Source organism: Molothrus ater, chromosome 2 (assembly GCF_012460135.2).
Source record: "Molothrus ater isolate BHLD 08-10-18 breed brown headed cowbird chromosome 2, BPBGC_Mater_1.1, whole genome shotgun sequence".
NCBI classification, from domain to species: domain Eukaryota; kingdom Metazoa; phylum Chordata; class Aves; order Passeriformes; family Icteridae; genus Molothrus; species Molothrus ater.
Window position 1 is genome coordinate 90,513,791 of NC_050479.2, and position 27,086 is coordinate 90,540,876.

The 27,086-nt window shown below is 49.4% G+C and overlaps 2 protein-coding genes across 2 annotated transcripts; both read left to right on the plus strand.

Annotated features, from left to right (window-relative positions):
* Positions 1-5,220: 5,220 nt before the first annotated feature.
* On the plus strand, positions 5,221-13,117 carry TRIM45 (tripartite motif containing 45). The gene is made up of 6 exons (XM_036407022.1): positions 5,221-5,553; positions 7,691-8,424; positions 9,454-9,583; positions 11,375-11,489; positions 11,710-11,836; positions 12,787-13,117. Exons 1-6 carry the CDS (start codon positions 5,228-5,230, stop codon positions 12,936-12,938), a joined length of 1,584 nt encoding a protein of 527 aa, XP_036262915.1. The 5' UTR covers positions 5,221-5,227; the 3' UTR covers positions 12,939-13,117.
* A 4,897-nt stretch (positions 13,118-18,014) lies between these two features.
* VTCN1 (V-set domain containing T cell activation inhibitor 1) lies at positions 18,015-26,268 on the plus strand. Its single transcript, XM_036389364.1, has 5 exons — positions 18,015-18,046; positions 22,256-22,320; positions 23,266-23,613; positions 25,192-25,470; positions 26,123-26,268. Exons 1-5 carry the CDS (start codon positions 18,015-18,017, stop codon positions 26,266-26,268), a joined length of 870 nt encoding a protein of 289 aa, XP_036245257.1.
* The last annotated feature ends 818 nt before the right edge of the window (positions 26,269-27,086 follow it).

A 27,086-nucleotide genomic window follows, 5' to 3' on the forward strand; every position in this document is an offset into this window, starting at 1 on the left:
CATGGAAGTGTGTTTGCTGGAATGCTGAAGGCTAGTGAAGCTTGAGGCTGTGTCTGAGAAACTGCTAGTGCAGAGAGTTTTATGGGGGGGGGGGGGTGGTTTTTGTCTGTTCTAGACTAAGAAACAAACTGCAGCTGTTGCTAGAAATCAACTCGCCAACTCAAGCTTTGCTGCTTGATAAGCAGGCTGGCCTGTACCTGTCTGAAACAAAATGCTCACTCTCGTGAGACTGACATCTGCTCCTGCAGGGAACTAGTCTTCCTGCACACCTGTTGGAGGCAATCAGATTTTATATTTCTTTGTGTGTACATGTATGCATGAAATCATGCTTGGTCAGGCCTCATACTGACCTCAAGTCTCATCTAAGTGAATTCCCTGCTCTCGCTGCCCTGCAGCAAGACCCAGGTTTTTGTTCTTAGCTCCATCTCAGTGAAATACCCTATTGTAATATCCTTCTGTCTCATGGTCCCAGCAGTGAAGGAAAAGAAAAAAAACCAACTCCATTTGTCTTCTCAGCATCGGTATTAAGTGGGCACAGCACCAAGCCTGACAGAGTTCAAAAAGTGATGGGACAATATTCTTGGGTACATGGCGTGGTTCTTGGGGCTGTCCTGTGCAGGGCCAGGAGTTGGAATTCAATGATCCTTGTGGGTCCTTTCCAATTCTGAGTATTCAATGATTCTATGATCTTTTGCATGTAGAAACTTACAGCCTTTCAGATCACTTCCCTCTCTCAAACATGGCTGAAGGGAAGCTAAAAAAGATTGTTGGGCTGACATCACAAGGAACTTGCTTCCTTAGAAAAGCCTCCTTGGAAGAAATCCAGTTTCATCTTCTCTTCAGAAAATGTAGGCAGGATTCAGGAGAGATTAAAAAGAATATATATAGGAGCAGAAAGCTGAAAGTGGCAGCAGGTGGTGGAAAGCTGCAGGCAGGAGGGGAAAACAGGAATGTCTGGTCAGAAGCCACAGCAAGGGCAAGTCTGCACAAATCCTGTGTTGCTGGGTGGTTTGGCTGCAGCTGCTTTGGTCTTCAAAGAGCTGCTGCTGCCAACTGAAAGGGATAATGCTTGACCACTTCAGACTGTGTTTCCTGTCACAAATCTGGAGGACAAGAGAGATCACACATCTTTTGCTGCTTTCTTTCTATGTTTCAAGTGTTAGCCCATCTCCATGCCCTATCCACTTCCTGTTTGCTGTTTCAGGGTTAAGCCAAGTCCATTATTCAGTGAGTGGCAGAGGTTTAGGCTGCCAGGTGTGCTGTTTGGCTGCCTTCCTCCTTCACCTCTCCCAGGCCACACTGCCGTGGCTGAAGTCCTGCTAGAGCACAGGTTTGATGTGTGACAGCAGCAGCTCACAGAAATGTACTTTGGAGTCCAGCATGAAAATCAAGATACATGGGCTTATGTTAAATGAGGTAACTTGAGATTCAGTTTAGTTTTGTCTCCAAAGCTCAACACAAGCCTGAATACTAAAAGCTACTGGCAAATTTAAGTGTATATGTGTGAAGGGAGACGTTTGGTAGTGAAGGTGTTTCTCTGAAGAGTGAGTTCCCCTACGAATGCTTTGTAGAAAATCTGTGAGATATCCCAGGACAGAAGTCCTCTCTTTCTGTCTGTCCCAAGTGGTGTTCCCAAGCAGGAGATCAGTGTTGTCCTTCTGCTGCAGCTGTCACATTCCCCCATATGCCATCAGCTTGCAGAAGTTTTGTCATGTGAGACTTGGGCTTGGGGCAATTTACTTGTGTGTGTTTGAGGCCCGGCACAAGTGAAGGTCAAAGGGTTCCTCTTTTTAAAACATCCATGGCTTCAAACTAAAAAAAGGAGAGGTTAGATGTTAGGAAGAAATTTTTTACCCATAGTGTGATGAGACCATGGGCATCAGGCTGGATGCAGAAAGTGAGGGCTGGGGATGACACCAGCCTCTGTGCCTCGCAGAAATGCTCCTCTCACCATTCAATTGCCACATAATTTCAAATGTATCTTTAGCTGACTGAGGGAGAGGTTCTGCCTAAATTGGGAGATGTTTGTAAATCCTTAAATTGGGAGATGTTGTAAATCCTTTGTTGGATTTTCTGGTTGAGGTTGATATATAGGGGAAGAGCTGTCAGCTGGGTTGTGGTGCATCAAGTACTCCCAGACCAAGCCTGGCAGCTCTGCCACATTCAGAGAAGTCTCTGAAACACAGTACTTCCCAGGGCTGACAAATTCACAGCTAAACTGCTCTTGTTGGTCAGCAGGAAAAAAGCCATCAGTATTTTCTACTTGTCTTTTCTTTGTAAATTCCCCAAATAAGTCATTTTCCACACTCCTCTGGCTGCCATTAAGCTAAGCTCTGCCACTTTGACAAGTTCTCAGGTTTCTGTCAACAAGTCATCTGGGACTTTTCTTCAGTCCTGTTCACTAATGACTTCCATTTCACCACTTTTTCAGTTTATTTGTTTCTTATGGCAGGATATCTGGAAACAACTCCCTAAAATTACCAGAGTAAATAGGTTCAGGAAAGCATGAGGCATCCAATTCAAAATTTAATAAATGGACCATACCTACACCACTTACAGAATCTAGGAGGGAAATTATGCTTTAAAGATTTTTTTGAACATGCTATAAAAAATTTTACCAATATTCCTTCATAAAAATATTAATGGGAAAGCAGCATAAAGCTTTCCCCAGAAGAGGCTAATTAGGAGATACAATGGAAATATTAGTCAGAAGTCCTTGACAAGAAGGGAGAAGGAAACAAATATTCCATATCTCAGTGTAATGATCTAGAGCTTAATCATAGGAAATGAGAAGCAGATAAACAGGAAAAAGAGGTAGAAGCTGGCAGTGAAAGTAAAGTGGGGGAAGACCAGATCACTCAGAGCAACTATTCTGGGAGGCTTTGATAGGCATTATTAACAATAGGGGCAGGAAAACAAGTTTAAAGAGGACTTAATTTCAAGTAGATCTTGGGTCAAATGAGAATAATTAGCTATCCATCAACTCTTATGGAAAAAGGAAAACACTGGCTTAATTTTAATGACATTTTCATTGCTCTATTTATGTAACTATGCTCCTTTATTGCCCTCCAGTGTATAGAAATTAACACATTGGATTCTTCATCTGTAAATTTTGATCAGTTACAAAGCAAACTGAATAATCCAAGATGGGAGAGAGTCTCTCAGTCTAGTTCTTGCAGTGCTTTGCAGACCAACGTGCTTAATTGGAGATATTCACAGAGCTCCAGTTTTCATGTCCATTGAGTTGCCTTCCACAATTTAGGATGTAGTGGCACAGGGGCTTCCCTTGCTGGCTGACCATGTCCATTGAGTTGCCTTCCACAATTTAGGATGTAGTGGCACAGGGGCTTCCCTTGCTGGCTGACAGTACCCAAGAAAGCAATATTATGGGGAAAGTAACCAAAGGGAATAATGAGTTTGTACTAATGCAGCTCCTGTTTTGAGGGTTCAGTTTTTGGTTTGTTTTTTTCTGGATTTCTGCTTTTCCTTTCTTTCCCCAAGTCTCACAGGGCTCCCTTGATTATCTCCAGCCCATTTCACTACAATTTCTTCTAATCACCCTGAGAGTGCTCCTGCTTTGTGTTGTTACTCATAAATGCATTACTCAGCAGCAATCTGTGCTCCAACCTGATTAGTGGAAAGGCAGGTGATCAGATCAGCTGGGCTGGATCCTCAGATTTCCTCTGCCACTGCCAGTCATGGCTTATTCCACCATCTCTCTGCAGCGATGGAAGATGCTGCTGTTCTCTAGATAGCTGATCTTTTCTGCACAAAGGTGACATTATGACTCTTCCCCTGTTTTCTTCCTGCACCCACGTTTACAGGGCCATTTACTATTCTTTCCTCCAGCATGATTAGAAGAACCGGTCTTTCTTTGTGACAATATTGAATACTGTTATCAAGTAATCTTCTCTCACAATTACTGCAGCTTTTATCCTCTCTAACCTCCACAGCCACTGCACTTGCTAATAGTTAATGTGAAGAAGGCTATTGGAACATCTTTCTTCTTTTGATTGGCTTTGAGGTTGAAAACACTTCATCATGACCTAAAACTTTGATCTTGTATTACAACATAAAAGACACAGAAATGTTTTGAGTGTATCAGAAGAAGAAGACGATTTCTGTGTTAAGCCATTGGGCATCAGAGTGGCATTAACATCTGTTACAGAGGAAATATTTACTTGTGTTATATACAGATATTAAGTATTTATCTACTGCTCTGTAAAGGGACAGAGAGGTCCATTTGGTTCTAAAAACAAAAACCTAGCTGGGAATCTTCCTGGCTGTTGATTTTTGACTTAAGGAACTGAAACTCTAGAAGTCTCAAATGCTCTTCACATTACATTATATTCAAAACGGCCAGCAGGATGGGACAGGTAAGATACTGAATGTCCTGGGCAAGCTAATGGAGAGGCTGGTAAAAAGTTCAATTATTAAGGGCTGAATGCAGTACTCTAGAGGACACTTTATAGAAAAGAGCGTTTTTCAAAACAAGAAGAATTGGTTTCAGTCTTTGAAGAGCTTACACATCAGACTGATAAAGACAACCGTGTAGATGCCATCAAAGTCCACGGGGCATCATCATGCAGGGCTTCACAGACGCTGGGCTTTCCAAGCCTGCCTTTTGCAGTATTCCCAATTCCCGGTGCAGTGACTGAGGACAGCCACCAGCCCAGCCCGTCCCGGTGGGCAGCCGCAGGGAAGCCCGGCCGCCTTGCACCGTCTCAGGTAAAGTTTCACCGCTCTCGCTCAGCTCTCCAGTGATCCGAAGGAAAAACTCCCAAGGTTTGAAGGCATCCAGCAGACCGACAAAGAGGCTGCAGTGGCCAGTCAGGCGGTAAACCTGGAAGTTTGGAACTAGAAGCGGAAACATGATCTGCCGGCGGTGGGTGGGAAGGGGCCGTTTCCCACACAACCGGCGGAGACAGCCCCGCAGGTGCCAGAGGAGGGGAGCAGCGGGTCCGTCCCTACGCGCCTCGGTGAGGGGGACGAGGACAAAGGGCGCTGCCAGCTCCCTCCGGCCGCCTTCCCCGGAGGAGGAGCGGCGGGGCAGGCAGCAGCAGCAGGGTCCCCAGGCAGCCCCCGCCCCTCACAGCGCGGCCCCCGCGCTCTTCACGGGGCGGGCGGCGCCGGGGCGGGGAAGGAGCCCGCGGTGTGAGGCGGCGCGAGGCGTTCCCGACGGGAATGCTCGGCGGAGCGGCCGTGAGGGGCCGCGCGGGCTGCCGGCATGTCGGGGCCGCGCTGCCCGCAGTGCGCCCAGCCCTGCGTGTCGCCGCGGCTGCTGCCCTGCCTGCACTCGCTGTGCGAGCCCTGCCTGCGCCGGCTCGGGCCGCCGGAGGGGCCGCCGGGCGCCGCCCGCCCCGTCCTGTGCCCGGTGTGCGACGCCGAGCTGTCGCTGCCGGCCGGCGGCGTGGGGCAGCTCCCCCCCGACTGCCTGGCCGGGAGCCGCGGCCGGGCCGCTGCTGGGTGCGACCTCTGCGCCGACGGGGCGGCGGCCGGGCGGTGCCTGACCTGCGGCCTCCGCCTCTGCCGCTTCTGCTGCCGGGCGCACAGGTGAGCGGCGGCGGGACGGGGACACCGGGACACCGCGGCCGGGGGAGGGCGCAGCGGGCAGGGACCCGCTCAGGGCGAGCCGGAGCAAGAATTGGCGCGTCTCCCGGTTTTTACCCACCGCTCACCACCCCTGGCCAGAGGATGTCCGCAGGGATGCTCTGTACTCGGGTGGGGACAAGCAAGCTGCTAGCATAGAATCATAGAATGTCTGGAATTGGAAGGGACCTACAAGGATCATCGAGTCCAAGTCCTGGCCCAAGACAGCCCCAGGAATTTCATGAGCCTGTGAGTGTTGTCCACAAACACTTCTTGAACTTCCTGGGAATAGGTCCATGTTATTGGCCATTGCGTCCAAAATCAGGCCACCCTTTGCCTGTAGTGGTGTCCACATGCTGGGTAGCACCTCAGTTTAGTGTCACTGGGCAACAGGCAGGGGTATGGGCAGGTATCAGCAGGACAAGAGCCTCACATGCTGTACTGTCCCGCTTTGGAAAAGACACATCTCCCCCAAAGGAAAAGGGGAGCGTTGAGTTGCTGCTCTGCCTCTCTCCACCTGCAGGACCATTTACTGTGTGTAAAGGCACCCTTAGGCAAACTCAAAGTCCTGTGGAAGTCCTGCCTAGTGTGGTTGCTACCTGTTGATGATCAACCCGTGGGCTTGCCTGCTACACGTTGTAGAATTATTGCAGAAACAAGAGGTAACTGCAGCAGAATTAGGAGCTCAAGAGGAGAGGAGTGCAGTGGCCTGTAAGCCAGGCAGAGGACAGACAGCACTAAAGAAAAGTGATGTAAAGCCTGAATGGCCTTCTGAAGGAAGGAGGTGACAGGCAGGATCAGAAAAACACCCAACAGCACAAGCCAGGGAAGCCTCAGCCTGGGTTAAGCAACTCAGCCTATTCCCTCCATGTTTGCTGCTCCTTTCTGCTTGATTAGCAAATTCTTTCCCCAGAAGGAACTGAGACATATTCCTCCCTGCCCTGCCCCCCTGCACATAGTAGTGCCTGTGGGGAAAATAGTTTAGGCTCTTAGTTACCTTTCCACTCCGGGTGTAATTTTCAGCATACCATTCTGATTAGGTAATGCCTCGTACCCCGTGGAGCTGCTGAAGAGTGATAAGAGACCTTGAATAGCAGCCTGCTGCTCTGCCAGGGATAACTGCAGAAGGGAGAAAGCAGCAGAAAATTTGTCCATGTGACCCTCTTTCTATAGTATTTACTGCTATCATTTTTTCACCCTACTGGCATCTACAGACTGTCACTTGATTTAGTTGATGTCAGAGCAGAACAAGGGCTGAGGAAAACCATTTTGAAAGGATTTCCTGGTGTGGAGGGAAGGTTTCTATGGTTCTGAGTGCTATGGTTGTGCTCCTTGGAACAAGTGAGAAAGATCTTAGGCTGAGGTCACGCAACATTGGAAGGCTTTGAAAATGTGGTGGATCTAAGGGAGGTTAGTGGGATGCAAAAGGGGAAGCATAAGAGCCTGTGGTGAGGTTGCTTTGTGTTACCAGAGCAACTCTGCAGAGCTTGGTCCTTGGAGTGTCTTTGGTTATGGCTTGGAGCTCCCATTGCACTGCCACAGGTCATTAGTGCAGGAGACAAATTAGGAGAGGGGGGTTTTACATCCTTCTCAAAAACGAACTCCCAGTGTCCAAAATAGCAGAGAATGGAAATATTCTAGTGCTGCCCTGTGACATGGTAGATGTCTGGGTTATAACAGGTTCTTTGTGTCCCATCTTTGGTCTCTTCTGAGCAGGACCTAACCTGGCAAGCAGAAGGAATCTGAATTTGACTTTTGGAATATTAAATGTTTTGCTGTTTGACTGTCTTCTGGCAGTGGCCTGAACTAGATTTTCCCCTAAGGGATATTAGAGCTCACTTGCCTTGTGTCTGAAATCCAGGCTGACCATGCAGTCAGGGGGACTCCGGGAGCCTGGGAGCAGCCCCTAACAAGATCCTCCTTTGTGTGCAGCCTAGTTCTTGGGAGAGCACAAGTCCTTTCAGGAAATGTCACTGGAGACAGGAGGGAGCAGTGCACACTATGACTTGCAGCCCGTTGCAAATAGGCATTTGCAAAGGGTCTCAGTTTTTGTGTTTTGTATCCAACATGCATAAAGTGATTGGTGTTTGCTCCTGCCTAGGAGACAGAAGAAAACGGCCTCCCATGCTGTGACAGAGCTGGAGAACACCAAGGATTGCAGCCAGGCCGGGAAGCCTCTCCTGTGCCCCTCCCATCCCACAGAGGAGCTGCAGCTGTTCTGCGAGCAGTGTGACCAGCCCGTGTGCCGGGACTGCGTCCTGGGCAGACACCGTCAGCACCCCTGTGACTTCGCCGCCAATGTCATCCACAGGCACGGGGACGCCCTGCGGGAGCTGCTGCAGAGCAGCCAGCAGCGCTTGGACACCCTGGAGGATGTGCTGAGCCAGGTCGAGGAGATGGGCGGCGCTGTCCGCAGTCGCGCAGAGGCTGTGGCCGCGGAGATCTGCCTCTTTGCCAGGGGCTACGTGAAAGCCATTGAAGAGCACCGGGACCGGCTGCTGAAGCAGCTGGAGGACTTGAAGGTGCAGAAGGAAAACCTGCTGCACTTGCAGAAGGCCCAGCTGCAGCAGCTGCTGCTGGACATGAGGACAGGCGTGGAGTTCACGGAGCACTTGCTGATGAGCGGCTCAGATGTGGAGATCCTCGTCTCCAAAGGGGTGGTGTCCAGCCGTCTGACACAGCTCAACAGCGTTGCTTACAGCACCCACCCCAGTGTGGATGACAGGATCCACTTCTCCCCCCACGAGAGGGCAGGGCAGTGTTGTGGCTATGAAGTTTTTGGGGCCATTCTTAATAAAGTGGTTGATCCAGCCAGATGTACCCTGCATGGGGAAGGTAATGGGGTGCTGTACAGCAGCTGAGTGGGAGTGCACTGCTCCCTGAAGTCACCCCTCTACTCTCTGTACCCACATGCTGTGCAGCTTCTGGCACTGTTGGCTCCCTGCTGTCCAGACATTGACCAGGGCAGAGGTAGAGCCCCAGCAGAGGTTGCACTGCCTGCCTATGGGAGCTGTGCTGGGCAGGGAACCAGGCAGCTTTTCTCATCCAGATGTGCAGAGCATATGGCACTGCCCTCCACAACATCAGCAGCCTCAGCATGAGCCTCAGCCAAAGCCTATAACACACTGGGATTTTCTGGCTCACTTTGGGTTGGAGGGCTCTCTCAGGGGATGGGAATGGCACCTGCAATAGCAGGTTGTGATGCTTTGCTGGTGCTCCAGGCTGTTCTGCAGCATGAGCCCAGGCAGATCCCCTTTGTGGCTGATTAAGTTTTTCCCATTACAGCTTCTGCTGAGATTGCTCTAGGAATACCTGGCAGTACCTTGATGGTTTTATGGATATTTGCTCCCTAAGGACTTGGAGCTGGGCCAGCAAACAGATAATGTTCAGACCATCCCACAGAGCACAGCCAGCTCTGGTCAGTAATGGTCTGTGCAGGGCAGATGAGACAGACCCAGAACTTGTTCAGTCCCTTCCATGCCAAACTGTAGGTGTTGAGTTCCCTGGGGCACAGTGGGGCTGTTCTTTCTCCTCTGGGTTGCATGGAGCATCTTGAGGCCTTCTTGGGAAGGTGCCAGCTGGGCTTAGAGTGACAGACAAAAAGACCCCCATGGTCTGTGCAGATCTCTGGGCTAAACCTGCCAGACATCTCTCAGAACTCATGGCTCCCACTCTGTCCTGATACCCAGAGTTATGTTGACTTTTCCCTGTGAGTGGAAGGAGCTGTAAAACCTGGAAGCAAAGTCCTGGCTGTGCTCTGATGGGGCTGCAACTCTGCAAAATAATGGGAGGTGGCAGTCATGGCTTGACTTGAATCCTTTGTAGTTCTGTTTCTTTCTGGTTTGGTGTTTGTTTTTTCCCCAGATCTCCACAGTGCCCGTCAGAACCAGCTGAGTGGCTTTACCCTGCTGTGCAGGGACACTGCGGGGGAGCGCCTGGGGCGGGGAGGAGAGGCTGTGCGGGTCACCATCACCCACAAGGACAAGAGGGACTGGTGGGTATCTCACCCAAGAAATCCCTGGCTTAGCCTTTCTGCCTCCCTTATCCTGGCTCCCTGCTTGCTTAGGCGGGTGGGGGATGTTCTTCAGCATGAGGGTCAGAATCTGCAGAGGAAAAGGCACTACTCTTTCCCATACTGCTTCCTAGTGGTTGTGTTTGGCTGGACAGTGATTGCTGAGATTTGCTGACAGAGATTTGTATTAAGTCTTTGAGTGATTTGAGGTTCTTAAAGGATTCAACTCCTTGTGTGTGTTGCTAGGCAGAGGGAGCTGTTGTTCCTTCTCACTGCTCCCAGCAGACACCTGGGGCTCCTGCTTTTATTAATGCCTAAACAGTGTAAGTCATTGCAACCCCTGGATGACAGTCACGAGTCAGACTGTTCATCAGCACCGTGAGCCTCTGACAGCTGATGGGAGTGCCTTCTTCATGGTCTGGAGAAAGAATCTTAGTTGTGCTTTTGTTCTTTTTCCTGTGGTTGAAAGCATTGAGTACTGTAAGAGGTTTGAAGGTTTTCTAGCAAAACCAGGAAAGGCTGCACTTGAGCTCCTCAGTGTTTCCACAAGGAAAATGAACAACCAGAAAAAATTAAAACTGTTTCCAAACCACACTTTCCCTAAAGAGTAGCCAGGCACAAAAGCAGACCCAGTTGGGGGTTAGTTCTTAAGAAAAACATCTATTGTTTTATAGTAGCTGGAACCAGATGCCAGCATTAATTTGTGCCAGAAACACTCATGATGGGATGACCTGGTGAAAAAAAGGGACCGGATGCTAAAACCCTTTGCTGTGTTGACAAAGCAGACAGAAGCAGCGCTGGCTGCACAGATGCCTGTCAATAGAGCATCATTGTCCAAGAGTATTGTTCCAATGCACCTTCTTTCCATAAGTGCACCCATAATGTAGGAAGGTGCATGCCCCAGGGATTTCTGGATTTCTCTTGGTGGGGTAGAGGTCGCTGTAGCCACATTAACTCTGTTCCTTGCTCTTGGCTGTATGCAATTGCTGCATGCGTTGCTGAAAGCTGTCTGGCTTTGCTTTGAGGCACAACAACTGCAGAAGAGCATGAAGTATCACCACACAGTTCATGGCAGGAAATTATGTAGGCAGCTGTATTGATGTGAAGTGTTGGGGGTGGGGAATACAGATTATAAACGGTCATGTAATGGGGCCCAGGAGACTAATTAGTAGGGATTAGCAAGAACACCTTCCTCTATGCAGAGCTGCCTGATAATTGTCTGTGAAAAGCTTTCCATCTTCCTGTGGAGCAGGCAATTTATCCCGAGTAACCAGCTGAGGCTTTCTCTCTAGCACTCTGTTCACCAGAAATCCCTGTGAAACACAAGGAGCTTGACTAGGAAAAGGGAGAGTTTGCCAGCAGGGACCTAGAACTCCTCAGCATTGAAGGGAAGAGTTGGGGTCAGTGCAGTTGGGAGAGTGGTTAAAGTGATTCAAACCTACCCTATTATATCCTGTCTTCTTAATAGGTTTTTCTGTAGGTAGCTGCTTGCTGAAGCTGTGGATTTACCCCATTACTGTGGGCTCTTATCTGATGGGACTATCTGAGTTCTAAGTGTGCTATGTGTCATCTTATGCCTTTCGGTGTGCAGGTTGCTACAAATCCTTGCAGTGCAACTGGCTTTCTGTGACTTCCTTTGTATGGTAATTGCAGCTTTCAGTAGCAGGGGTGTGTGAAAGCCACTCTAGGCCAATCTAGGCCAAACTCTGGTTTACATCTAAAGCAATTTTCTGCCAGTCACTGACCTCTTGGGTTTCTCTCCACTGTTCACAGTGCAGTCAAGCCAACAGTGTGTGATAATGGTGATGGGACCTACTGTATTTCCTACAGCCCTGAGGAGCCAGGCTTGTATGCTGTCTGCGTCTGTGTGAAAGGGCAACATGTGCAGGTAGCATTTCTTGTTTCTCTTGCACTGCTTCTTCTTTACCTACTTTTCTTTTCTTAGGCATTTGTTTCAAATCTGTCTAAGGATTATTTCTACCACGTAGCAGTTCAAGGCTGGGCTTAGTGATCTGTGACTGACAGGGTCACCCAGATGGTGTCTGAGAATGCAGGCACATCTGACAGCGCCTGCTGCAGCAGCCTCTCTGTTTGCTTGTCCCCTGCAGGGCTCTCCCTTCACTCTGATGGTGAAGCCCAAGTTCCGTGAGCACCAGGGGGTGTTTCACTGCTGCACGTTCTGCTCCAGCGGAGGCCAGAAAGCCGCTCGCTGTGCCTGTGGTGGGACCATGCCAGGTGGGTGCTCAGCTCTCCCCATGCTGCTGGCATCAGGAGGATTTGTTGCACTAGGTCCTCCCTAGTGGATGGAGGTGTGAGGAGATACTCTCACCCAGCTCCCACCTTGGACATGCAGCAGGAATGTGGTAGACTGTGCGTGCACCTGTTCTGGTGGGGTGACTGCAGCAGGGAGAAATGCAGCAGGACACACAGAGGGTCTTTATGGCACATCCTCTAGGCCAATCTAGGCCAAACTCTGGTTTACATCTAAAGCAATTTTCTGCCAGTCACTGACCTCTTGGGTTTCTCTCCACTGTTCACAGTGCAGTCAAACCAACAGTGTGTGATAATGGTGATGGGACCTACTGTATTTCCTACAGCCCACCCCATAGACAGGGACCTGAGCCAGCTGTGCAGGAGGTGGGGCAGGGCACCTCAGCCTTTCAGCCCTTCTGAGTGAGGCTGAGCAGCATTGCACCTACAGTGTTCCTGTTCCAGTGCTGGCATGTTGGGAGCTTGTGGGCTATGTGACACAGTGACCAACTCTGGAGAAGCCTCACTCCATGTTTAGGACAAGAGTTCAACTCCCTTACTTGTTTAATCCCAACCATCTTCCCTGTGCTTCACCCTTATGTGCCATGATGTGTTTGTGTGTTTTTAGGATAGAACTGACCTCTTCCTTTTTCTGTGCTTGATCTGTATCTTTGGCCATAGCCACAAGCAGCTGGCATGGGGTTCTGGATGCCCAGGTGTTGCTTTATTCAACAGGCAGGGGGACGGAAATCATCACCTTTCCCTAACTATTGAGTTGAGTTGTTCTTTTATTTATGGAGTCCTGGCAATTTTGGCTTTGAATATGCTGTGTTCTCATCAGCACAATTTAGAGAAGTCCTGGGGCCAATGCCTATAACACACTGGGATTTTCTGGCTCACTTTGGGTTGAGCTGCTGGTGCCTCTTCTCTTGCAGGTGGGTACCAAGGCTGTGGCCACGGACACAAAGGTCACCCTGGCTGCCACCACTGGTCATGCTGTGGACAAGTGAAGGAGAGCTCAGAGTGTTTGTGTGGGCCACCCAGTGACACCTCACAGAGGAGTTTGCTCAGGACAGTGGCACTCTGAGCAGCCAGGTGAGCTCCTGGGAGTCCAGGGCACTGCTGCTGGTTGCTCCAGGAGCACAAATGATCCATGAGGATCCATATGATTGATCCCTGCACAGCCTTGCTGCCAACCAACAGTGTGATGGGTGTGAGTTGAGAGAGGGGGGATGAGGGAAAATAAAAACCGTGCCTTATGTTCCACCAAGGGGTGTGTATGCAAAGTTCTTTTGTGCCCAAAAAGGAGAAAATTCTGGGAATTGTACTGCTGCCTACGCTTCTGAGGACTTGTGGTCTGTGAGGACATGATGTAAGGGGAAGCTCACTCTGAGCAGTAACCTCACAGGAGGGTCAAGATGTGTCCTATTCTGCAGGGTCAACAGCCTCTGCTGTCCTTCTTGATGAGGTTAAAGCTGCTTATTGGGGCCCATTCCAAAGGGTTTGTCATCATGCCTTGGAAGGGCTTGGCAACCTGAATATGGCTTCTGCCTCCCCGTTGGATATCCGTCTGGATTCCAGCCTTGGATGTGTGCACATAGCACAGTCATGCTTCTGGGAGCTGCTCTTTGTTTGCAACTCCTACCCTTCCTCTGGGTATACTGTAGTCTCATTATACCCTGCCTGCAAAGTACAGGCCAGGTGAGTTAGTAATGTATCTGCAGGAGGGCCCAGAAAACCTCCTGGCACTGATAGGAGCAGGAATCAGAGTATCATTCACCTGGTCTGTTTGTTCTCCATGGAGATGATGTGGGACACAGTGCTGCTGCTGGGGGTGGTGGGGGAGCCAGGGGAGTGCCCAGCTCACCAAGGGAAGATCTGGGGGCAGTCTGAGCATCAGTAGGACTCACAGACACAAGTTGCAATTGTCTGTCCAGAACTGGAGCACAGGAGATGGAACACAGCAAAACTCCTGGATTTGGCTTGTGCAACCTTGGCAAGGCATTTACCAACCCACAGTTGGGGAAATGGCATCTGTGATGAGGAAGAGGCACTTCCCTGGAAGGGCAATTGCCACCCTGCCTGGGTGAAGCAGACACCCTGAATACCTTCCTTTAGAAAGCACATTTCTGTCACTGAGGCTGGGATCACCACTGCCCTGAGGGTTACCTTGCCAGTAGGTGTGTGTGGCTAGGGGCTCCTAATTCTGCCTGAGGAGCTGGGCACAAAGGTCCCACTGCTGGTCACTCAGGGAGGGAGAGGAATGCTGCTCCACTGTCAACAGCAAGGACCAAATCTTGCTTTCTGCAGTATGACAGCTGGCTTGTAAAGAGTAGAAACCTGCACTGTCTGTTTGCTTGCTCAGCCTTAGAAGTCTCTCATTTGTTGTTTGTTCCTCTTACAAAGCCAGTTTTGGAGCTTCTTCCCAGCAAAGGAGATAGATATCCTTGCTATAAATGCAAATGCTATTTATAGCTTTCCATAAATCATCCAGAAAGCTTCCCTGTCAAACAGTCAGGGAAGGCTAGACAGTTTAAATCTTCAAGTTAGGCAGTTTAAGGTTGCTGACTGAAATTTCAAAGCAAAAGTTTAGTTTGAGTTAGCCATTAATGGAACAAATAGTAACTCCTTCTCATCCTTTCTATGTACAGAGTCAATGCAGAATGTGATATAAACCCAAATGCCTAATTTTTTTGTGTCTTTCTAATTCTTTCCATCCACCTCTTAGGTGTGTTGTTTTTTCTCAGAGCCTCCATGCTGTCTTGCAGAGGGACACATAAGGACAGCACTACCTTCTAGGCACATAATTTCTGACTAAAAACATCTTAGTCCTCTCAGACAGAGGAATGTGTTTTCTCTTTGTGTTAGGTATCCCTTACACACCCTGTCGCTGATGTTTTCCAAGAAGCTGTTTGTCAGAATTACACCAATGAAATTTAAACCCTTCATGGAACTGCAGCTGACGTGGGCAGAGCAGCTTTTGGACAGCTTGGGTCATCCCCTGGTATTGATTTTTTCTTCTTGTTAGACTTGAAGGTCCAGTTGGTCCCAGGGATTAGGAAGTATTGGCTAGCTACCACTGTGAGCTTGGTGTTGGCTGTGCATGAGGATATCTTGAACCATCTGGATAAAAGACATTTAATGACCTTTGTCACTTTGTGGGGGGGGCTAGGTCAGAGTGCCCTCCCATTATTTGACAGCAGCCTCAGTCTTCATAGTTCAGAGTACTTTGCAAGTGAATACATCCTTCTGATCTGCTGGAGTCTGACATTGGACCCCAACATTCATTCCCAAGATAGGCTTCCAGTGCTGTGTTGGTAAACACCTGGGTCAGGGGATGCATTAGGAAGTGTAGTTAGTCAGCTGGGCTATATGATGTTATTTCTGTCTAGCTGGTCCTTGAGATAATAAAGGTATTTTCAAGACAAACATGAATGCAGTGCTGACAGGACTGCACTGGTAGATACTGATATTTTTCTTTTCCCAGGACAAAAGCTCTTGATAAAATTGCCTGTCTCCAAAATTTGGGAAAAAAAATGAACACCAGGAGGGGCTTTTGGAGTCAAGAGAAGAGAATTTACTCCCTCAATAGGGAAAACAGTGTAGCTGGAAGAGAAACCATGAAGAACAAGAGACTATGGTAAACCTGGAAGGATGCCTGGAACCTGAAAGCCTCCATGTAGGGTGCTCGCAGAGTCGGGGTCAGGCTAAGGTATCTGTCCTTTGAGAGGCAAAGCGCGCTGGTGACATGACTGCACTTGTGCCACCAGTGTCCATTTTGTCCCAGAAGATGTCAGGAGCAGAGCAGATTCTGGCTCAGATGGGCTTGTTCTTTTTCCCACAGCAGAAGGTGCTTCACAGGGGTGCACCACCTGATGGGAATGCCATGTCAGGACAGATCCACATGCAGTGTGGAGGACTTTGTGTGTTTGCAGCCCAGGGTGGCTCAGCACCCCCTCTTATGAGAAGTGAGGGCTTGTTCTGAGTGCTGCTGCTCCCAGCTTCCCTTCACAGGCAGGTGAGGCTGAGGACTGATATTGCCAATAAGGCTGTGTCAAGTTCTCCTCCTTCCAGATCACTAGTGTTCTCATTTGTGGTACTTCTCAAGCACCTCTTGACATCATTGTTACGGATGTGGGATCATAAGGCTGGAAAGATATCCTACATTTTGGGTCAAACCCCAAGAAAAGCTTTCATCCGTTTCAGCTTACTGGTTGCCTACACACACCTCTGTGGAATGCTCTGTCAAACTTGGCTGCTGGTCAGTTTGCCACAACTCCATCTTCTCCTTCACCAATAGTTCCTGCAGCATTCCAGTGATGCTGAAATAAGGTGTGAATTTCCTATAAGCAGGGGAACTCTTCTGTAGGGTACCAGCAGCTGCTGGGCCCAGCAAAGCTGGTAGCACTTTGTCCCTGCTGTTGCCTTCTCCTCAGTGAAGGCAGCTGATGTGTCCCAGGTGCTCACCAGCTCTCACAGACCATGTGGGACCAGATCCTGCTGTCACATTTGGTTGCATTTGCTAATAAATTCAAGATTGGTAAGAGCTGGGCAGATCATGTAGTCACAAACCCTTGGTTTCTTTGAGAAGTGTCCTGACCACCTCTTGGGCTTTTTTTTGCAGTATGAGCATACAGACAGGAGTAGGCTCCAGCATGAGCTGCTCAGAAATGAATGTGGTGTTGCCCTGGGGAATGGGACTGGCCCTGGTCCTGCTGGAGCTGCCTGTGCCCAAGAAGCAGACATGTTTTTCCAATGTGGAAGTAACCTGATTGTTGACTGTGCAATGGGATGTGCTGTGGCTGACCTGGAGTTAACTGGAGTAGAAAGGAGACACCTTGTCTGCCCACTGCACACGCAGCTGTAAATCAGGTGTCACCACAGCCATTAATCAAGTGTCACAGAGGGCAACAGGATATTTCTCAATGTGCATTTCCCACCGGGCCACTGTGGCCTAGAGCTATTCTTAGCTTCTTGTACTGTACTGCTCAATTAGGAGAGGCTTAATAATCAGCAGGATGCTGACAAATAATGATGATATTTTTTTCTGATTATCACCACTGACCAGTATTAATTGGTCTTGATTATAACCTCTGGTTATTACAGAGAAAGTAGTTTGTTTTTTTAGGTGCTGGACTGTTCCCAGTTCCTCTGGGCATCCTCAGCTCTGCATGGGAGAGCTGTTCACTCCCACTAACCATCCAAATTTGCTGGAGATAGCTACAGACTGTAAAAAATCCCCTTTTTTCCCATCCTCCCCGGAACACATTCCAGACAGAGATGTCAGGATACGCAGGTTCTCTTTCGGGAAACTGAACATGGTGGTGCAAGCTGCCTTCCCTTCTCTTTCACAACCTCTCTGCCCTTCTCAACCCAAGAGATGCTCATCCTGCCCCCAGCCTCATCTGGGACCAAGCCCAGAAGTAAAGACCTGGAGGGCCTTGCAGGTGCCAGTTTCTTTCCTTTACATGCCCCAAAGTGTACCACCTTGGCAGACCTAAGAGCAGCAGGAGCTTGCCTTGGGGGAGGATGAGAGGTGGTTTGGCCAGAGGGAGTTCAGTGGGATTAAACAGCAGTCAGAAAAGGGGCTGCTCCCAAACCTCTGTGGCCTCTGAGAGCACTGCTGAGCTTGAGGGAGCCTCTTAGCACAGCACAGAGAGGCAGGGGAGACTCACAGTGTGAATGGGGCAGGAGGGAACCCACAGGTGGGACCTCTCTGCCCAGTGCCAAGAAAGTGGTTGGAGATTTTTGTAGGGAGACCTGAGCTAGTCCTGGTTATGACACAGCCCCAAGCTGCAGATCTCCTGGGACACTTGTGCAGTGTAACCCCAGGATTCCCTGGCTACCAACCACAAGCTGTAATATTTTTTGTCCTAAATAAGACATGTTTCTTAAATGGGTGTGTAGGAGGTCTCTCCTGTTGCCCCAGTGTCTAACCAGGCCTCCCTGCTTATGACTGCCCTGGGGGTGGAGGGAGTTGAGATGCTCAGAGTTTCCTCATTCCTGAGAGTCCGATGCCTGGGCTCACCACTCCTCAGCTGCATGCAGTTATTTAAGCAGGACAGCTTGGGAGGATATATCACGGAACAGGCAGGGGCTGTGCTGAACACTGTGGGATCTTCAGGCTCCTGGTGTTTGACTTGTCTCCATAGACGCTGTCACCATGGCATCCCAAGGCCAGGCCATTTTCTGGAGGTATGGTTCTATCTGCACTTGCTTTGGTAGAGGGAAAGGAGGGAATTGCACTTTTCAGACTCTTGGGATGTATCACTCTGCTGCCAGGAGCTCTCAAGAGAGCAGTTCTTTGCAGCTTGACTGTACTGCACTCACTCAAGCTACTTAAATACCAGTACAGCTTGTTTTATACAATTTGTAAGGCCATGTATGTATCAGACACCCATTTGCAGTCATCAGCTGTAGTCAAGATGGAGATGCATGTCCTAGAACTCTGCACTTGCTAGAATTTGCTATCCCAGGGTTGAATCCTGTGGTAGATTGGGATGGCAATGCTTGAGGAAGGGTGTATTCCTTCTGTTGTATTTTGGGGGTTCAGTGGCTTGAGGAAGGCACCCTTCTTCTGCTGGTCCTCAGACAGCTGGTTGTGTTTCCATCACATCAGCTTGCTGTGGGGAGAAAGAAACTGTCCTCCAGAAGTTTCCTTTCAGGAGTAAGAGCTGGGAAGACATTCTCAAAGTGTTTTGTGCCTCTCATTTCAATTACCCCATTTCCTTTGACTGAGTGCTGGTGAACTAAAGTTGGAAAAAGAAGTCTTGAAAATATCTACCTCGTATCCTTATTTCCTGATTAGTTGAAAATAACCCCCACCAGATGGATGAAAGGGCAAATTTTTCATCCTCTAGTGAACGTGGACTGAGCTTTCATCTGAACCTCACTGCTTGAACAGAGACAGCAACAAGCTCCCAGGTGTGAACTTCCCAGGCTGGATGGAGACAGAGGTTCCAGTGTGAGACAGTCCTGCTGGCATTTATTCTGTGAAAAAGCCTTCAGCTGTAACCAGTATCTGTCCCACTGGAGTGGAACAGCAGTGGGGAGAAGGACAGTCCATGTGTTAACAGAAGATTCCTCACACATGAGCCTTGCCACTTGGAGCATCAAGGAAGCACTAAATAGCAATATTATCTGCACCCTTTCACTGGCAGAAGTGGGGTTGCCTGTAGACACAGTGTCAGAGTGTAAATATTCCCTGGGCACTGTATTCCTCATGTGTCTGGAATGCATGCAATAACCAGCTCTGTTATTCTCAAGAGGCAGCCCACCCAGCCAGCCTTTGTCAGGGAAATGAAGTAACTGATGGGTGTGAAAAAATGCTCATCTATACGTTGCTGCTGTGAAAACCTTCCTCCTGCTCTGCCAGTGCCTCTGCCTGCCCTGCCAAGCAGCCACAGTTTAGTGGGAGAAGCAGGCTTCCTTCAGGGGCATTTGCTCTTCAGGCTAATCCTGAAATGCAGAAACAGACCAGAGAGGGGGGTGAATTTTCCAGGAAGTTTCAGAAAAGCAGTGGGAGATTTCTGCTGATTTCAGGAAAAAAACAAAAGCAACAAAGGAAACAAAACCAAAACAAAAAAATCCCCAACAAAAACAACAACAATAAAACTCCCTGAAGGGCTGAAGAAAGTTGGGTTCTGCAATCACCATCTGCATATTGGAATAGAAACCCTTTTGGTTTGGGTTACCACTGCCATTTCTTTTCCACAGTAAACTTTGCTATAAAGAGGAAGGCAAGGGACCTTCAATATCCTAATCTGTCAGTTCTTTTGACCCTCTAAGCCCATTCCGAGGGAAAGCTTAGTCCAAGTGGAGCTAGAGATCTGGAGAATTAGGACTGTTGCCTATCACAGCCGGGCTGTGAGCCTCTCCCTGTCCCTGGGCTGTGATCAGCAGCATTTAGGCAGGGAATGAATGGATTCATTTAATGCCAAATTTGATTCCAAGTTTGATTGGTGAGGAACAAGACTATGGTAAATAGGGTAGGAGGCACAGAGCAGCATCCCACAGGCTGCCAAATGGGCACTGGGAACTGAGGGTGGTGTCAGGGCTCCGACTGGTGCACCTCAGCCACCCACATCAGTCTGTTTCTATGCCTTTAAAACATTGGAGGTACCAGGGGTGCTGATGCACAGAAAATTGCTTCTTGCTTGGAGTGCTTGAACTGGACTGCTGCAAGACACAGCTACCACCAGCATGTGGCTAGGATGCCAGGTTCCTCTCATTCACTCTGCATGCCAGATCTACTCATTACACATGGTGGGCACACAGCAAATGTTTGTAAGGATCTTGTGATTCCTGCATCTTGCAGTTTCTGCAGAGGAAACTCCAGAGGGACTAATTTCTCCTTGTCCCTCACAAGGGATGTTGAAGTAGGCAGTGGCCTCTGTATACCCAAAATTGCCATTCCCCCTGTGCAGCTTTTCCAATCAGCCCTGCTGGTGCTCTGGAGCAGGGTGGGTAGCCACTCTCTGGGTGCAAAGCAGCAATGCTTTGCAGCCATGGGGGCAGGTGGCACCTGCACAGGACAAAGGCATTGGTGTGGCCTGTTTGTGCTTGTTTGTGTTTGTCTGTGAGTAAGCTGAGGATGGTTTTGGACAGATGAGTGTGAGGGCAGAGGTGGTGTTCAGATCAGAGGGTCCTTTCAAGGACTAGAGGCAAGTGTGGTGGCACTTGAAGCATTCAGGGACTGCACAGGAGGACATCCTGGCTACTTGTCCCTCTGCCATACCTCCTAGCATTTACTGTAACCCTCTGGCAGCATCCCTCAATTCTGAGCACTTTCTTCTCTGCCTGTCCTTGGGAAGAAGGATTGTAAGATAAGGGGATAAAGATGAATCACAACTGTTGTGAGTCAGCACAGTGTGGCTGCTGCTTGCTTGTGATTCCCAGGTGTGAGAGCTGAGGCTTGCCATGACAACCTTGGCTGAGTTTATAGCAGCTATCTCACTCTGGGATCAACTCCCAGAGTGGAAATTGGTAGAGCTCCTCAAGGAGATGGGTGTTATTCAGTGTACATGAAACACTTGGCATCTTCCCCAGAACAGGAAAGCACAGGCTGTCCCACTGTAAGCCTGGCTGGGACCTTGAGTGACTCAGGACCGAGTCCTGTGGGACATGGTGAGGCTTTGCTGAAAGCTGTCACACGTCAGGATCCATAGGAGCCATCAAAGTCCCCATCCTGCAGGCCCCTGGGGGAGGCAGTGCCTGGGTCCCCAGCTGCCTGGTGCCCATGGCTGGATGATATCCATGACTTTTCTCCCAGCAGGGTCGGCTGTGATCCACCTTGAGGGATTAGGTGGGGAACTACTGTTCATCCCAGCCATGACTGAAAGCTGCTGACAATGGGAAGAAGCCAAACGTGACATCTCCCAGCTCTGAGGGCATCTAGGCAGAGCTTGGTATGGATGTGAATGTGTAAATGGATTTGTGTGAGCCCTTATCTGGAGGTACCACATATTTGGTACCCTTGTGAGCATGTGCAAACTGGGCTTCCTCAGACAACTTCCCACTGGCTTTAAGGATGAGAATGCAAGGGAGACAGTGGGAGGTCAAACAAGTCTGCAACATCTCCCTTTTTCTCTATTCCCTCTTCCCTTTCTCCCCTCCCTGCTGCTCCCTGTGGGAGAGGCTTGTTCACATGGTATGATTCTCTGGAGTTCCATATCAGCCCTGTGATCGTGGCATCTGTGGAAACTGAGCAAGTCACAGATGCAGGCATACATCAGTGGTGGGAGGAGTCCATGGTTGTAGGGACATGTCCTGTCCTAGATGGACTGTCCTGCAGGAGGCTGCCCATCAGCTTTGTGTTGGCAAAATTGTGCTGCAAACCAGTAAATGCTGCTGAAGCAGAGCAGCTGGTTTTGTGTGGGCAGAAGGGCTGTGACCTCTCACAGCCTGCAGCTCTCTGGGCTTCTTCTCTGTGAGGAGTCTCTGTGAGACTGCTGGGCACAAACTCCAAATCCAACCAGCTCCAAAAAATGGCCCTGTTTCCAGATCCTTCCTGCACATTCCCTGCCTTGTACCTGGTGTCTCCTGGGCTCAGGGGCTTTGCTCACCCCCTGGTCACTCACAAGCACCAGCAGGGACTGTCTGACTTGGTTATGTGCCAGGGAATGCAGAGAGAAGCATCCTGCACTGGGGCCAGCTCCTGCTCTCAAAGGCCAAGCCTGGGTCTCCTGCCACATGGTCCCCACTGTTGACAAGGGCTGCTCACCTGAATGTTCAATGTTCATCCCTATTGTGGTGATGTGCTTTACCCATCCGCCTCATTCTGGGTCTGTGGCTCACCTGCCTCCCCCTCCTTCCTGCAGCCAGCTCTGCAGATGGACGGTACAGCATGGGCTGTGAAGGAGGTGGGCTCTGTGCTAATGCTGTCCTTTCCCTTTTCCCCAACAGCATGACTACAGCCATTGTCATCCTGGCTGCAGTGATCGCCCTGATCATTGGTTTCGGTGTTTCAGGTGTGTGACTGCTCAGATTTCTTGCAGTGGGACTGGTGGGATGATGAACTTCTGCCCTGCCTCTACCTCTGTGTGTCCATCCCGTGCACAGGCTGAGGTGTAATCATGTGTGGAAGTGCCGCCCACCACCCTTTAACAAAGGCTAGGCAGGGGTAGTGCAGCCTGTGCTGCTGGAGGTGTAGTGGTATGGCAGCTGAAAGCCCCTTGGGCTTGGAGCCCCAAACCTACACATAAAGTCCTGCACATTCTCTGCTCCTTCTCCTGGATAGGATGAGATGATGGGATGGTATTTATTGTGAAATCAGAGATCATCTGCCAGGATGGGGCGCCTTTCCCAGGACCCTCAGAGACAACAAAAATGTGTTGTTTTGGTGTTGGCCAAAATGCAGCTTCCTTGGAATGTGCTGAGTGAGGATGGGTAGGGAAGGGCTGCATGGGGAAGAGAGCCTGGCTCTGGGAATTCTCAGGCTTGCAGCTTAGGATTTCAGATGCTCCCTTTTCTTAAATGAAAGAAAAATATTTGGATTTCAGTAAAGGGGAAAGAGCTGCTATTTCTCTGCCAGCATTATGCCTTCCAATCACATTAAGGGAGGTCCTGACTAAGAAAAGACATTAAAATCATGCTTTTCTGGTAGTTGCAAAGAGAAAAATCCCTGATATATATAAGTAAACAAGAAAATACCATGTGAATTCTTCTCAAACAAGTAAGAAGAGCTACTTTTTGAAGCACTCATTTGCTACAGAAATACTCCTGTGCTTTATCATGGCATACAGTCCGTGGGAGCTGGCCTCTACCAGCAGCACTGGTAGCAGCCACTGGAGGCCTTGCTGTGTGCCAGTGACTGTTCAGCCTCGGGCTTGGTCCATGACAGCCACAGGGCAGTCTGGCCTTTCTCCAGGCTTGCTGCCTCACCTTTCTCCAGCCTCCTTGCTCTCTCATTGCAGGAAAACACTCCATCAGTGTGACGGCGCTGACCTCTCCAGGGAACATTGGCCAGCACAGCATCCTGGGCTGCTCTTTCGAGCCCGACATCCGGATGGACAGCATTGCAATCCAGTGGGCCAAGGAGGGGGTAGCTGGGCTGGTTCACGAGTTTAAGGGTGGGAAGGACCACCTGCAAGAGCAGGATCCATCATTTCAGGGCCGCACGGCCATGTTTGCAGACCAGGTGATCGGCGGGAATGCTTCCCTGGAGCTGAGGGATGTGCAGCTCTCCGATGCTGGCATCTACCAGTGCTCTGTCACCACAGCCAGAGGGAGTGGGGCAGCGGTGCTGCGGTACAGGACAGGAGGTGAGGGCTACAAGGAGCAAAATCCTGCTGCAAAACACATGCTAGTGTCACTTGGTTGCTCCTACCTGTGCTTGTGATGCTGCTACACCCCTGAGTAGGGTGTATTTCTGGCTTTTACAGGATATTTATGGCCTTAACCCCTCTTTTGACACCCTTGTTCCAGTAAAGGTTATACTCTTGATAACATGGTAGCTTTTTCTCTCTTGAATTCGGATGTATCTCCAGCCAGAAGTGCTGCATAGTAAAAACTGTAGCATATTTAATATATTTTTCTCAGTTTTTCTGAAGTATTCGGTTTTTTAAAATTACTACCAAAGCAACAAACCTCTGATATCATACTTACCTGAAATGTTACATATTTACAAGAGTCAGTCCTCCAGGGGAGATCTGAAAACCACCGGGTCTTTGGCCTCTTCCAGTGAGATGAATTTAGCTGTAATAACAAGTCACCTCCCAAGCGGTCACCTCATGTTGAGACTGAGGGATGAACCCCTTGCAGGTCTCCTCCAGACTGCACCCTTCCCTCTCATCCCTGTGGCCAGAATTCCTGTCCTACAGCTCACATTGGGTGAGGAAAAGCCCTCAGACCTCTCCAAGTGAAAGAGGGCTTTGTAAGCCTGAGGGTTGCAAATGTTCCACTGAGACTTGGTCCCCTATCCCTCCTTCAAACCTTGTGGCTCTGCCTACTTTTGTGTTGCTTGATTAGATGTTTCAAGTAATCTACACAGAAAAGGCATTAGAAAGAACATGTGAAATGTTGTAATGGGTTTTATTTCCAGCACAGCTGTAATACCTGTTCTGTGTGGAAAGAGAGACATGTTCCTTTCAGCTGATTTTCTTTAGCTCATCCTTACACCAGTTCACTTCCAGGTCCTACCAGCCAAAACAAAAGTGGACGAATACTGAAGGCAGCTGTCCTGTGCTTTGGCTGTGTAAGCCCTCCTTATTACAGGTCTGCAGGGGATTACTCCAGAGAGGAAATGGCCTCAAGTTGCCCCAAGGGAAGTTTAGATTTAATATTAAGAAAAATTTGCTCATGGAAAGGGTTATCAAGCCCTGGAACAGGCTGCCTAGGGATGTAGTGGAGTCACCTACTATCCCTAGAGATTTAAAATACATGCATTTATGGTTATGGTATAGTTGTGGACTTAATTCTGGGCTAACAGTTGAACTTGATCTTAAAGGTCTCTTCCAACCTTAATGATTCTGCAACTCTGTGAAGCCATAGGTGTTGGTCAGGCCCCCTTCTCAGTGAGTGGAGAGGGTGAATCATCTTTCCCCCATTATTAAGAATAACTAAAAGACGCTAAAGGTGTGTCACGACCTCAGCAGATCCTGTCAAGCTGGACTGCTATGTCCTAGGAGTCCTTGGATCCCTTGTACTCATCCTCCCACAGCCCAATCTGTACAGAGCTCTGTCTGAGCCTGGTTTTGGCTTGGCTCCAGGCAGTGCTGTGCTGCCAAGCAGCAAGCAGCCTAGAAATACCTGGGACTGGTAGATGCAGTTGGGTATTTCAAGCCCGGTTCCTATCACTTGCCTTGTTTTGAGTGTCTCCCTGTTTTGCCTCCTTCCCAAAGCCTTCAGCACGCCTGTGGTGCAAGTGGAGCACAGCAGCCACGGGGGCACGCTGCAGTGCGGAGCCCCGCGCTGGTTCCCTCGCCCTGCTGTGCGCTGGATGGCCTGCGGTGACACTGGGGAGCACCTGCCCCGCGCTGCCAACACCAGCTACCAGCTGAACCCCGAAAACATCACTGTGAAGGTGGTTTCCCTCCTGCACAACATCACTGCTAATGCCACCTACACCTGCGTGATGGAAAACAGCATTGCCAAGGCTGTGGTCAACATCAGAGTGACAGGTAGGGCTTGACAGCACCCTGAGACCACAGGCACGGGGGAGAGTATCAGCAGTGTTCCTGGTGCACCAGGGGGTTCCTGCAGCAGCTGATATCAGGCAAGGAAGGGACTGAAAGCATGGCTAATCCAACCACTTCTCTGTCCCTGGGATGAATGAAAGGGTCTGTGTTTGCTCCTGCTATCTCATATGCTTCTCGTGGTATTGATTGTCACCTTGGCTAGGGGACAGAACTGCCAGGGGACCAGAAAGAGGGACACTTTTCAAAGGAGTGTATTGCTTGGAATGTTAACCAAAACCAAACCAACCAACCAAGCCTCACATCTTTTGACACTTTCTTTAGCCAGTTCATCTTAGATCACATTCGTGTACCAAACCAACAGGCCCCTGTAGCAGTTATTGGTGACAATACCTCTGACTCCAGCCCAATCTCTTTATTTTAAAAGCCATTTTACTCACAAAAAAACCAAGCTTTACAAAGGTTCTGAGAATCTTCTCCTGTTCTACATGAGGACCAGAATGCTTCTACAGCCAGGACTTCATTGCAATTGGCCTCCAGTACAAGAGGCAGTGTCTATCTTCATCCATATTCAGAAAATTGGGAAGGAATAAATACACACTTTTTTTGCCTTCCCTGCTGTGTTCCTGTTCTGTAGCCTCTCACAATTCTTCTGCTACAGATTTCAGCACTACAAAGGTGACCAACTTGCAGCTGGTGAACCTGAATGCAGAATCAGTGTCATCCTCCTTTCCAGCCTGTCACTGGATGCTTCTGCTTCCTTTATACCTGCTGTCAATATAAAGCCTCTGTAAAGCAATTGGGAACTCTGCTGGACCTGCAGGTAAGCTTGGGAAGAGAATCTCATATACATACAATATACAGAGGCCCTCTTAGGGCGTTTGGCTACAGCAGCAGACCTATCTCAAGACTGCCAGAATGGGAGTGCATGTCTTTCCCCTCTGCCTGTCCTTTCTCCATCCCCACCTTTCGGTGGGACACATAGCTTGTCCCTCCCACAGGCTTCTCCCATCACTTTTGGCAACCACAGAGATCCTTCTCTGGCACCAGCAACTGTCAGCTCTTACTTGTCCTCTCATTTTCTTTCCTGGGCACCCTCTGGACCTGGGCTGCAGTTCATGGCTGCAAGGCAGCACGGGCTTGTTCCTCTCCCCCCCTGCTCACAAGACCTGCTACAGGTACAAGCCTCTCCAGTAAATACTACAGATACCTTGAACATGGCTAGAGGGAGCTGCCAGCCTGAGCAATTCCCTGCAGACCTGGAATAAGGAGGGCTTACACAGCCAAAGCACAGGACAGCTGCCTTCAGTATTTATTGGCTTTGGTTGGTAGGACTTGGAGGGAAACTGGTGAAAGGGTGAGCTAAAGAAAATCAGCTGAAAGGAACACGTCTGTCTTTCCACACAGGTATTACAGCTACGTTGATGGCAGGACTCACTTCAGGCTTTCCTCCCTATGGGGCTGAGGGCTTTAGGAGTTCCTGCTGCTTCCAGAGTACACTGTAGTACAAACATGAAATTAGCTGATTTTTCCTGTGTTATCATTTCTTATCCACACCAACAACAGGATACTTTGTTTGGCTTCACAAAGAGAGCAAGGAA